We start from the raw sequence: 14,412 nt of genomic DNA on the forward strand, positions 1-14,412 counted from the left end.
TTTATCCAGCAGCAAACTTTTTTTCTTTTTTTACTCGAACGATCTACAGGGGCCCATATACTCTGCAACTGTTCGCTTGCACTAAGATGCACATTGTATAATTTATGTTCTTAATTATAAAACAAAGTTTATCAGCATGTTTGTCTGTGTTGTGTAATTTCTTATTCTTCACATGAGAATAATAGAATGCATCTTGGACAGTCTATTTATTCTTCATTGTAACAAAATATATTGGAATGGAAGAGATTTAATCCCTAAATTATTTTACTTCTCCCTTCTTTACTGGAGATTTTTCCTTTAAAGAAAAAGGAGTCAACATAGTTTGAAAATCTTTCTAGAAGAGAATTACTCTCCCCCCCAGCTCCCCCCCAAAAAAGAGAATGAAGGTTATAATCCTAATTTGCCAAACATTGTTTTAGTAATGATACACCTCGTTCAAAATTGCAGCCTAGCCCAAAAGACAGTTTTGCTTTTATAAAGCCTCCTCTGTAAAAACTAGCTAGATATTTTAGAAAGTGTAACTATTGTCCTCACCACCTAACTAATCCCAAATCCTGCAAGGAAGGAAAACTGATTAGAGCAAGGGCAAAGAAAAAGTCAGCATCCTGGGAAGGGAAAGAAAGGAGGCTGAAAGCCCTGCACTAAGAGGATCACAGCTTTGTCTCCAGATACGCACTTGGTCCCTCTCAGTATTTTCAGCATTAATTCACAAACTTCAGCTTCTTGCTTACTGACTATCCCGTCTTCACTAGAATTCCAGTAGAGGGACTGCATTCTTAAGATAGATACAGTTTTCTGAGGTTACTTCAGGAATTATGAACATTGTTTTTCCTGTTATTACTCAAACTCATATGGTTCTTTTGGGCTTCCTCAGAGCAAGACATCAAGAGTTGGGTTCGCAGAAAAAGAGTTCAAATACACAGTAATTTTTAAGAGCACTTAGTCATTGCAAGCTGTGATGCATCTAGATGTATCATTTGGCTGGGTCTCAAATGTAAAGGAGACCTGAGAACTTTTTGGTACACCTTGTGCAAAAAGGGACGGGGACAGCTGACAATTTCATAATCTCTACTCCCGCAAAGGGGAAGTGCAAGAAGATTCAGAAGAATTGATTTCTGGGGGCAGAAAGGTTAATCATTAAGCTGCCTTAACTTTCCCTGCCCTCCCCTTTACACAACTTGAATTTTAAGAAGCTTATGCCTCGTTACTCTTTTCTTTGTGGGCATAAAAATGCCCTATTTCAGTAACACTAGTATTTGGAGCATCAGACAAAGAAGCTGAGAGCAGAGGGACACATTAAGACATTCTTTCTGCAGGAACAAGATCATAATCACTTGATAATTCTCCTTTTGTTTATCACACACCAACAGTTAGTGCTGCAGTTACAGAGAAAAATCAGATCCCAATCACAGTTAAGCAATTACCTTTTTATGACAGAACCATAAAATGAACCTCTAATCAGTGCAGATTACCAATATGTTAGAAAGTTATTCCCCAGCAGTTTACTCCAGGGATTTATGAACCCAATTACCATGAGACACAGAGTACTCCGACAAGGTTTTTATTTTTATCTATATGTTATTGTTACTGTCTTCACTAAACAATGTGACTTCAGTGGCATTCAATTTCATTAAATCTTATCAGGATTACAGTCTGGTCTTGCTTACTCACCTTGCAAAGCAGGCACTGACAGGAATCAGGGACTACCTGAATCTTGCAAACGGAACAGGAAAGGAGTAGGCACTGTACATTCTCTACACTTCTTATCAGCTTGCTGTTGCCTAAACCCTTGGAGCCATGGAAATCCAAAATCCATCAAAAATACCAAATATTATTATGGTATTCAAAAGAGAAATATATGGTATCTTGATTTAACATAACAGGGATGTGTGGATTTGACAGCAGCACTGTTCAAAGGCCATTTCAACCAGCTAAAATAATATCTTTCAGACAGATGCAGAGGGATAAAAAGGGCAAGTGATGGGAAGATAGTTTTGAGTGAACATTTCAACAAAACAAAACCAAAATCTGTAAAGCATTTTCTATGTCAAGGCAGCTGGACAGCTTAATATTTGGATAATATAAATAAATAAAAATGCTGTAGAATAATGTTGACAAATTACAATATGTATTAATGACCTCTTTTTCTACGTGTATCAGGGTACTCTCTTCTGTATACACGTAGTAATGAAAGAGTGAGAGTGTGAGAGGTAGACTTGCACACTATTATTCTTACTATTACTGTCTGTTACCACGTTTTTGATACTTTTCCCTGCTACTATAAACTTCGATGCCGTATTAAATTTAAGAGTCATAAGCAGCACTCATTTTAACTTCTTAGTAACAAACTGCTGCAATCTGACTGCTGAAGTGCATAGCTGAGAACATGGAGAAGTTATTTTACCATTTTAAGCAAGATAAGGAGATTGAGTATTAAATCTATTACAGCCCTAAAGTTATCGGTGGCTCTTACTAGCCAGGTAACAAATATCTCTCTCAAACACCTGGTTAGTGTTGTAAAGTACTAGTCCTCTTCTAGACAGAAAGAAGTGGGAACAGAGTACAAGGAGAGAACAGACTACAAGCCAAAAACATTTGGATCGAATTATGAAGAAAGATTTTAGGATCTCAGTGTGTAACACCCCATGAATTTCAGTGTGTGAGACTCCTAGAAAACAAGGCCAGAATTTACAGGAAATTCATGTTCATAACTCCATTGTTTTGAAGTGATACACCACTTCAGTAATTCCATATCAGTTTTTAGGCATGGTTATTCAACATTGCTGTATCTTCAAACTCTGGATAATCCTTAGGGAGAAGGAGGAAAAGCACTTTGCAAAACTCTATCTCCACAGGCAATCTAGTTGGGTTTTTAACTCCTTTGATCATGTTTCTTTACCTTTAGATTATTAAGAACACATTTTGTGCCTGGATTAGTAGATTTTGTGTCTACGCCTGCCAATGGAGCAACCAAAACACTCAAGACAGTATTTTCTTACCTATATACGCGGCAGGTGAAACAGAAACATGAAAAATTACACCAAGATATTATGCAATGTAAATGGGCAGCACTTCTGTCTCAGTCAAGTATCAGAAGGGTGGGAATGCCCCAGGAGAAACAGTTTTACCATTGCTACATAGGGAAACATGCACTTACTGTCCAAAGCAGGAAAAAAAAGGAGGGATAGGGAATATAGAACATGGTAATAGTGTTGTGCTGCATTTGCACATGCTGCATGCCCTATCTCTAGTTAACTCCAAGAAACCACTCTTTTTCAGTCCTCCCCCACCACATCTGACAGTTGGGTCCTCACTGCTTTCTCATTAAGTGCTTATTGAGTGTTGTTAATAATTTTATGAATCCTTCACAGACTTCAAATTGCTGAAGTCCTCGCTGCCATAAGAGGGTATGCCCACATTGTGGAAATGCTTTAAAAGTACCAAGTCCCTACTCACTAGATTAGCCATTCCAGCTACAGAAGTAATTTGTAACTTCTTCATCTTGTAATGTCAGACACTAGCAAAGAAATTACGACAGAATATTGAACCTCTTCAGTCATATTAATGCTAATTCATTGTTATGGATCATTACATGTGAAAACTGGGGGTACGTCTTCTTATGCCTTATGGAAGACAATAGTAAAAAATGTAATTAAGTGTACTAAGTTCCTCAGAGGCATGATTAGTTTCTAAAGACATCAACAATTCCTTTTTCAGATTTTACAGCTTCAGTATAGCAGTTCACTCCAAAATTTTGGGTGCTATGTTCATCATTACCTAAATATATTCTAAAATCTTAAATAAAGTACAATTTAATATCCTTTACTATCATGGCACAAATTGAAGCATTACTTCATCAGTTCAAATACTCCTTGTTTAGATACTGATCTAATGAGAGCAATTAAAATAATTTATAAAGAAGAAAACTAGTGTACCTTTGCAACAGTACTTGAGGTGCTGTTATTGTTAAAACAGGAGACATCAGAAAGCACAGACACTTTGAGCCCTATTGGTAGAGAATGTCTGATACTGAACAGTACTAACCTCCACTGAACAATACTGTTTAGAAAGAGGACAAACAATCCTGAATTATTATCTATACAAACCAGTACTCAAAAGCTGCATAGGCATTATCAAGACCATAGACTAAATATTAATGCTACAGCAGTTTCAGAGCACCTGGAAGGTGCTATAGTACTACAGCTAATTTTTTTTATAGCTGACTATTTGTTGCATAGCTTTTTCCCTCACATAAAAACTGATTAGATTTTAAGTTTATTCATAGCAGTACTTTCCATTTTATAGCTACGCAAGATTTACTGTGAAATTTTACATACAGATAAGATTTAAATTCTATCAAAGTTTTGGCACTATGACAGCAATTCACAGTTCAATACGTGAAAAAAAAAATATTACCATCTGTTGCTAACCCAAATGCCATTATTCCATTTCTTTCAGTGGTTTTGCTCTAATTTTTTTCCATAAATTTGAAATTTCAAACAAAAAAGACAGCTTGATATCAACAGCAGTTCAAATTTAAAAAAAACTTCATTACACTGAATAGTTATCATTTCCTCTATCTCTGCCCCAAGTATTAATTCTTAGATTTGAATTTGCGGAGTTTCATTTAATTTGCCTAATAACTATACAAGTTTAATAGATCTATCAATCTATGCAGCTAATCAGTAGCACCTTTTATTGAAGGATGCCAGCATTTACAAGTCAAAATTTGCAAGTAAAAGTATTTTATAAGGTTGTTTCATGTTTTTGAGACAAGGTCACATAGGATGTTTATGACAATATAGATTTATTAATTTGAAGTGATATGGGTAGCGTTTCTATAGCTGTCCTCACTTTTAAAATCTTGCTTTGGAATTCAAACATTAATGAGGGTTGATTGATGAAAATATGTTTGTAACTATTACACACCAGGCTCTGGTCTTATAGGACTTCCAGCTCAGAAGATTGGCAGGCTCTCATCCTTGAGATCTTCCTTGAAACATTCCTGTGGTACAGTCCACTCACAGTAATCTTTCCATTCTGTGCAACCCTACAATCAACTGTCCTTCCCCTTTCTTTCCCTTGGCTTCAACTAAGTAAAAAGACTGCACATGGCCCTCACTGGCCTGAAGGGACAAATATATATTTATTCAAATATGTTATGAAACGTGAGTATTTGTGCACATTGGTTGCTGATGTAAGTCCTAGGAAGAGCATTTGAGTATTATTAGTAATAATAATTGAAGTTATGAGTAAAGTTATCAGGGGAAAGACAAAGAGCTCATGTTTTGCTACAAAATAGAGGAAACACTTCACAGATGCTTCTAAATTCTTCAAAGAGCAGCATAAGGTATCAGCATAAAGACCATTCTTGGGCTTGTTCAAAGGCTATAAAACTCAGTTTGAACTGCTTTGTGTTGATGTAACAATTACCTCTCCTTGGCAAAATTTCAACAGCAGAAATACCATAGATTCAGCAGAACACTGTGTGAAGGACAGACTTACTAAATCTATTTTAGGCATGTAATAGCAAAGCATAATAACCAGAATGCATTGGAAACTTACATCCATTTTAAAATCTACTGTAACCAAGATTCATTTCTCATTTGGACTGTGTTCAAGAGGCATTTTTTTGCAGAAAAAGTTTACCATTATTTGAAGATCTGGGAAATACTGCTTGATGAATGAAGAAAAATGATGACATTAATTGACATCATGAGAAAACTCAAGAAGAAAAAAACCAACCCACCTCCTGAAAGAAAACAGATTAATCTCTTAATCTCTTAAGGAAGAGATTCCAGGGCAGGCCTGGATCTGTCAAAGTGAATTTCTCCTGAAATGCACCAGATTAAAAACATGAAGGAAAACAAAAAAGCTCACAGACACAGAAAAGTCTCAAGTATTAATTTTGGTCTACCCATCAGTAGTGGTTTTTTAAAGACATTTTCATAACATCAAGTAAAATTCAATTCTGAATACTACTTGGCTAACAGAAAAAAATTGTTAAGTTACAGAACTTACTATTATAATATTGTGTTGGGTTTTTCTGTTTTGTTTGGGGGCTTTTTTTGGCTATTCATATGTTATTGTTGCAGCATCAAATACATTGCATAATATAATGCAGAATCAGAAACAAGCAGGATATTTTTAATAGCAAAGCATATTGGAAATTCTGAATTTTCTTCCAAATTTGGATAAGCACAAAGTTCACTTTTAATACCAGCTGCCTATTATACAACTAAGCCCTGTTCCCCAAGAAATAGCTGAAAAAAATGGTCAGGCACAAACTTCAAATAAGTGTAGAATCAGAATGAAGAAGGGGTTTGCATATTTTCTCCTATTCAAAGAGCTCAAAGTACTTTACTAGCATGATTTTTTTTTTTTTTTTAAATTAATCCTACCCTTCTACAGGATAAGAGTTCTAATCGGCATTGTTTGAAATACAGTAAACCAGCACAGCAAGGGGATTTTGCAAATACCAAATAGGGTTCTGACCTCACCAACCACTGACCACAAGAACTTGTCATAAAAACTATAGATACTATGGATCACATTGTAAGAGACAAAAAACTTGAAGTACAAAATTACTGAAGTAAAATTACACAGGCATCATGACCTGCTGGCACCAATATCTGACCTTTATAATCACATTCAGAAACATGAACTCTGGTCCAGATTTGATTTTTTCCAAAATCCTTTATAATCCTTTATATCCTTTATAATCAGTCATAAAACAAAGTGAAAATTTTATTTCTTTTATATAATTTATGATTTTCTTTCATCCTGATGAAAGCAGAAAGTATAGTAAAGCTTCCTAAAGCATCCAAGTAATTTACGAATTGAAATCCAAAGTAAGAAAGTATATTTATACTTGGGTCTTATTAAGAACAAAGGGAAATTAAGTTTCTGTACTTCTGAAAATGGATATAGCTGAAAAAGTCTTCTATAAAAATTCAACTACACATACTACAGTGAATTCATGGAAAAATTTCACTTTACCACTGTTATCGCTCCTTCTATCAAAACCTTTCAATAGATGCCTCACTCCCAGTGATTTCAAGAGCACTTATGTATGTTCAACTAAGGATAAGCCTGGTTACTTTGCTTAACTGGGCCTTGAAGAACAGTGGCAGCTGTTTCTGAAGAAAAAGGGCAACAATAAAATGAGTACCCTTAAGGAAGTAAGTAAGTTTCTTACAAAATCTTACAAATGGGAAAGTTTCTTCCACAACTATGGAATGATCTTGACTAAGGGTTTTATTAATGTGTCAGTTTTCACTTCCAGAAGTGTGCCACATCAGTAAAAATTAATCTTTAACACAAGACTAGTTGGGTGCATATCAGGAAAGCTGTAATTTTAGACTAGATTAAATATAAAAAGCTCTCAACACCAGCAAAACCCAATACACTTTGCAGGGTTAAATCTGGCATATGTGGCAAGCAAACGAGCTGGTTTTAGAGACGCACTGTGATATGTAACCATCATAGGGCAGCCCAGCCAAATTCTGAACTGGAAGTCATTCAGTTGGTTGTTGTTCTGTCTCCAAATCAACACCTCCAGTTTCTGATTAATAATTCAAGAGATGCATAGGCTTTCTCTATTTTAAGCCCAGCTACTAAACTCAACTACACATTGAACAAATGTCAAGTTAAAAAGTTTAGGTTAGGAGTAAGGAGACAAAGTGATCTGGAAAAGAGAAGTGCAATTTTTATGTGAGCTTGGGCAGCTCCCGAAGTGAACTGTATCCAGTGGAAACAAGGTCTAAGTGCTGACGTGGGAGTTTCCCACAGATTCTATTGGCTTTCAAAGCCATGTGTGTCATCAGAGTCTCTTGCTGAAGCTGTACATAAATATCTAACTGGTATTAAAAAAAACAAAAAATGTTCCACAGAACCTAAATTAAAGCCAGATGTGGAAAAAGCAGATGCCTGAAATTTACTGTCATTTCAAGACAGAGTAGAAACACTTGCTAATTTTCTTATTTACCGAGTAAATTGTCATGCTAAGGAAGTCAGGTAGAACATTTATAATTTCCTGATGCATCTCATGTTAAAGAAATAGGTGCTCTATTGACTAAAACCCCTGCAATTAGTATGAACTTTGAACCACAAACAAAATCTGTGTTATGATTCCTACGCTGGTTGCAGATTGAATTATGATTATATGCTTATCAGTCATTTTAAAAAGAGAAGGTAAAGTACGTCAAGATGGTATTAATACCAATAATAATCAGGTCAACAGCACAGCACTGGAACAGGAAATCAAACAATGCAAGTTAAAAAGATATTCAGTAAGTGAAAATTCTTCCACATCTTACTGCAAATTGTATTGCTTTAATCTGGGCAAACGCAGCCTGTGCTAAGCATGTAGGGAGGTAAGGTTTTCATGGAAAATTCAGGCTGTCCAAAAACATTCTATTTAATGTAGTCAGCCACTCCTTCTGGAATATGCATGACTTTTCCAGAATCTCTTTTAAACAACTCAAAACTTAGAAGCAATTTTAAAAAATTAGTTTAGTATTTAGCTCATTAAAACACGTATATACACACATCATGAAAGCAGCTAAGCATTTGTTAGGTGAATTAAAAAAAGAAAAAGGTTAGATGTATGATTTAACTTAAGATGCAATATGCTGAAGCCTAAGACCAGCATGACAAAACCTCCAGTTCTTCTGACCAAAACAAAACATTCTGAGCGAAACATTCAATTAAACGCTCTTAATGAATCAACATTTTAAGAGTGATCCTTTTCAAAAAAGAACAAGATTGAGTAGTTTCCCTATCAGATGCAAGTTTATTAGCCTAATATCAGTGATTTTATATATGGAATTACAACACAATTGTGACATCACTGCAGTAAATTTAAGGTTGGATGACATGTAACTTTACAAATCTATTTTCTTTACAGTGGACCAATGGCACTGGTCAAATTTTACTGGATAGGAGGAAAGGAAAATCTTCAGCTACTAGAAGCCATTTATATGGTCTCCAAAGCCAACAATCATCTACAAAATCTCTTTGAAGAGTTTGAGTGCAGAAAGACAAGTAACTTCTCAACAGAAAAATCAAATATTCTAATTACAAAAATAGGCTATACGTGTCTTATGAAACCTCTCACTACTTCTGTTGCAGCTTTTAGAATGTCATCTATCAAGAATGTCTTAAATCAACCTAAAGAGCACTGATCTTAACAAATCTAAAGCCTCCATTTTAGAGAATACATTCTGCCAACAGCAGCTCCAAAGTAGCCAGAAACTTGAAAAACCATGTCGCAGTCTTCACACTCAGCAATATAAATTGCACCAGCTGCATCGTATGAGAAAAACAAGCTCAAAATACAAGAACAATTCAGCAGAAAACATACTAAAAGTCTCTTGTCCACCTAAAAATTTTAGTAACTGCCACAAATTATGTACTGAGGGAGTAGTGGAGGACAACAGAACCACCTGCTTCAACAGTGGCAAAATGTAACAAAAGAACTGGTCTTTTAATCTCAAGAAAGCAAGCATGCTCCAGAATCTGCAAATAATCTGCCTGTTAGACCTGACCATTCATAAATACAAACTTTATCAAGACTATTAAAATAGTTAACCCTGATAAAACAGATGAGTTTTTACAAAAATATAGCAATGCTACAGGGAAGCAATCAAGAAGAGTCGCTGGTTCTATGGTAGCTGGCCTAATCTGAATGCATTAGCTTCGAAAATATTTTGTACATCAGTTTTTCCACCTATGAGCAATGATTTCACTGCATAAACCTCACTGTTTAACCCAAAGATTTTTGAAAGCACACTAATTCCATTTTTTATGTTAAACTTTGAACTTCAGTAAGTTTCAATAAACCCACACCAGACTTTACATTTTCTAAAGGATATAAAAAACCACCTGTATACATTCTGAAGCTGCAAAAGAAATTTATTAATTAATATCTGCAAAATAATATATTACTAACTAGGGCAATTTTAATGGTTTTTAATGCTGTCATTAGCAGCCCAGACACTTCTTAGCAGCCTAAAAGTCAGGTATAGCAACCAGACTACAATCACTCTTATTGTTAATGAGTAGCACCTGTTAAAGGGTATTTGTTTTCCTTTCTTAGATCCCTCTCTAATATATATTTAAACTTTTTCTAGGTATCATCAGGCCTGATTTAAGAATGCATCAGGTATTTCACGGTATAATGTCTCCAGCATCTGCTCCAATTATTTTAAAAGGCTAAAACATGAAACAGAGAGTCAAGTCATCATTATCCCCCGCAAACCTTATTAAGCAACACTGTTGAGCCATTTCCAGCTGAATAAACAGCTATACCATTTGCACAGGCTACAGTAACAGAATAATCACATCTCAAAGCCAACTTCAGAAACATCCATGTGATACGACTACACCAAAATTGAATTATAGATGTAGAACAGTACAGACATTTGCAGATGGACTAAGGATTACAAATCATTATTAAAATACAATATTAAGACATATACCTGTTTCATTTTTTTATGGGACAAACTCAATATCACAACTCTTTAGACACAGTTATTGCCTATGAGAACAAAACATACCCTAATTTCATTCCACATTACAACTTTTGTCACTAGACAAATAAACAGCATTGTTTTTCCCACATTATAATCCATCAAGCAGTATAATAATTACATTTTGATTGACCTAAAATGATAATTGATTTCCTTATACCACATAACACAAGTCACTTGTTTTTTTTTTAAAAGCAATACTTGAAAACTCAGATATAAAAAGTTATGATTAATTTAAGAGAATGTCTAACCTACCTAGGAACCTGTGTAAATACTGTGGTTCTTAGCACATAGTGGGCTCTGTGCTATCACGGCTACCTATAATCAGTACTTGTATACAGTACTTGTAAAGCTTGCACAAACTGCAGTTTATGCTGCCAGTGAAACACACCCTAAAAGACAACAGACAGGAACTTTCCTGATATAAATTCAGAACTGTCAAGCAACAACTGTTACTTAAAATATTTCTGTAATTTCACTAAATGTGACAAAAATAAAATGAATAATAATAATAGTGCTACACATTTCTAACTAGATGTCAACACGCATCCCATCATCTATCCATGAAAAAGAATGATCTCTCACATCCAACAATATTTCTTATTCTATAGCATTAAGAGGACACATCTTATCTCACTGGATGGAATAAGCATGTGGCTTATGTAAATCATCCTGTAAATCAAATACTACTGCTTGATTCTATCAGTGATTCATTTAATCACATGGTTATACAGCTGAACATAAAACCAAGCACCCTTTACTGCCACCTGTTTATTCTTAACATCCAAATTGTATTTTCTTACCTCAGCAGCCTGTGTCTCCTGGTGTAATAAAGTTAGACCTGTCAAGTCTTCTAAGAAGGAATGTGAAGAATTAAAAACTTTAGCTAGGAAATTAAACCCTTCTCGTTCATACTGGTCAAGGACCTGTCAAATAAACAAACAGAAAAGGATTTCAAATATAACACCCATAACGTGATTCATCATCATATTTTGCTTGCAAAATAAAAGTACAATGTTTTTGAACACTCAGAAAATGACTGTATATTGCAAACAGGTAAAAATTACAGAGAAAAGAATGATCTTTTCTCCCAAATCAACTTCTAAAGTGGGGAAGGGTGGAGGTAAGAGGAAAGAGAAGCGAGGTTTATGATTTACTGGTTTAAACATATTTTTAACCTTATAACAAGACATGATATGGCAAGAAGAAAAACTTAGTTGCGAAGTCATGAATGGAGCATTTGAGTTACACAAAACAGAGTAAAAGACTGTTCCAATGTATCAGTTAAGGGGAAGAACCACGCTGGGACAGACTGAAAAATTCTCCAAGTCAGTGTCCAAGTCCAACATCCTCTCAATCTCCAGAGATTCAGGATTCTGATACTATTGTATCTTAAAGGACTCTCTATTTTTCTGCTCTAATTTTCCCAGTTTACCTTTTATTTTGAGAATCTTACAGAGTCCTACAAGAATTGTGAGGAAGGTTTTAGCCTATGCTCCTCTCAAACCCCTGACCATGAAGAATTTTATTTCATGCAGCTTTAGCTTAAATAACTATTTGGCAGGCTGATTTCAATCAACTATGACGGAGATTGAGGAAAGAAAAATATCAAAGATGAACATGACTCTATACAAGTTTTGTGAAAGCAGGTAGCAAGAAAATGAAAGAACTTATGATCGAGCAATCCCAGTATCCCTTGTTTTCCTATTTTTGTTCTGAGTTCTACCACTGATCATTTAATATCCTGCTCTGCTGTCATCATTCTCACAGATGAAGCAGCTGAGCTTGACACACTGCAAAGCAACTTTTCCTATAAATATTCATGTAGCAGAGCAGGATGCATGCAGGGACTTCAAAAACACACAATATTTTAATACAAAGGAGCAGTATATATGACCGATAAAGATGCAGGGGAAGAATCATCAGTATCACCCCACACGGAGAAGATGCAAGCTCTTCAGAAGAGTCCATGGAATGGCTTAATCCATGAAACTGAATGCCTGCCAAAAAACTTTTACTGTGAAAGTTATCATTGCCTTTCTCAACACTTACATCCTCATCTCAATCGTCATCCTCCTCAGATAATTCAACATCAGTTCAAGAGTGAAGGACAGAAAAGGGGGCTAATGATTAGGCAGTTTCACAGATGGCTGTTATTTTTCAGAATGATGATAATTTCCAAAACCCAGCATCTGTAAAAGCCAGCACCTCTTCCAGTTACTGATTCTGATAACCTACTCCTGCTTCTCACCCTCCCAATCAGGTATGCTGTTCCTGTGTATTTAAACCCTGCGCATGTTTTAAGTCCCTGCATGAGTCCCTCTTTACCACATCAATTTTTACAAGCAACATTGCATTGCTGTCATATCACACTTTTCAGAAACACATCCTCTGCAGACAGTGGGGTATAGCTGTACTTGAAAAAAGTTCCAGCATAAGCCCAACACTCATTAAACACCAGAGAATCCACAACCAACTACACCTCTAACTGCCCAGCCATGGGACAAGTACCAAAATCAGCCATCAAGATATGGCTCCAGGACTCCTGTGCTCGAAGAAATACCTGATTTTTCATTCTCTGATGTATAAATTTCCAAACAATTCACAATATTGTGCCCATCCATATCTTCTTATAGCTTATCTGTGCAAATCATGTATCTATTTTTAACTTCTCACATTTTGGTGTAGTACTTGCAAAACAAGTAAGTGGAATACACGAAGTTCTTTTATACAGAACACTGCTGCAGGGGCAGTGGACAACCTTTTTTTCACCGTATATATTCTACCCTTATTTTGGGAGAGAAGCAGTAAGAGAAATTTGTACAGCTTAGGTACTCCTTAAACATATCCACTCTTACTGGACGGACACGTTCCCCGTAACCAGGGGAATTAATTTCCTCTGGAAAAGAAGAAAAAAACTACCCTGGAAGGACTGCAGTTTGTTCTATTGTGAAATAGGCGATTCAGCAAAGTGAGCTCCATTCCAAGGTTTAAAAATGAACAGACAACCCCTGCTACCCTCACCCCCAAAGAAGAAGCCATTCATCCTTCTTTGGACAATAGGGGGGAAAGGGGAGGGCAGGGGGGAGAAAATTGTTTCATTATGAATTCATCTAACTCAACCAAAATCACAACTTACTCTCAACGTTACTCTTTTCTAGTTTAACAATCCCTAAAGGTGTCAAATAACCTTTGCATTGATAAATCTTAAAACTGTGGGAACTTGCACAGCCCAACAGCATTATTCAGCAAAACACGTCCACTGAGTTCTACAGGAATTCAAGCTCATTTAAAAATATACTTATATTTACCTGACAGACTGTAAGTTTACCAGTAAAAACCAACTGGGATCTGCACTCAGATCTTCATGCAAAATGTCCATTTAACAGCAAAATTATCTACTACATATTTAGGTTTCAAAAAAAACACAAACAGAAACAACTGAAACACAACTATGAAGAGGAAGAAGACAGATGTAGGTGACTATGACAAACATTTGGCACCTTCTTGACCACACTTTACACTTCTTAAATAAATAAATAAATAAAAACTGCATTTCATGTTCTTACTAAATCTGGAGAAATTGTTCTTCATACTTCAAAGATTTATTTTGCCACACATGGCTTTTTGTGTATTTGTGCCATGACCCATAAACATAATCAGAAATTAAAAAAAAGAAAAAAGGAAAGGAAAAAAAGAGATTAAAAAAATGCTTAGGAGCATTTCTTAGGGTTTTTCTTGTTGTTTTTTATTCCTCAGATAAACACACCAAGACAAACTCATCTGACTGTTCACAATGCAATGCAAAGAACTGGACAACTTCAGCATCCCATTTGAGATGTGTCCTCTTAATATTATCCATTATATATATTGTGAAATT

The 14,412-nt window shown here is 35.5% G+C and overlaps 1 protein-coding gene across 2 annotated transcripts in view; it reads right to left on the reverse strand.

The window, feature by feature from the left end:
- The window catches only part of ATG7 (autophagy related 7), a 118,979-nt gene that overhangs the window by 56,866 nt on the left and 47,701 nt on the right, over positions 1–14,412 (reverse strand). For both annotated transcript variants that reach the window (XM_052776247.1, XM_052776246.1), the window contains exon 18: positions 11,336–11,458. In XM_052776247.1, coding sequence (XP_052632207.1) covers positions 11,336–11,458 — 123 coding nt within the window. The remainder of the gene's footprint in view (positions 1–11,335; positions 11,459–14,412) is intronic.

Source organism: Harpia harpyja, chromosome Z, assembly GCF_026419915.1.
Source record: "Harpia harpyja isolate bHarHar1 chromosome Z, bHarHar1 primary haplotype, whole genome shotgun sequence".
NCBI lineage: Eukaryota > Metazoa > Chordata > Aves > Accipitriformes > Accipitridae > Harpia > Harpia harpyja.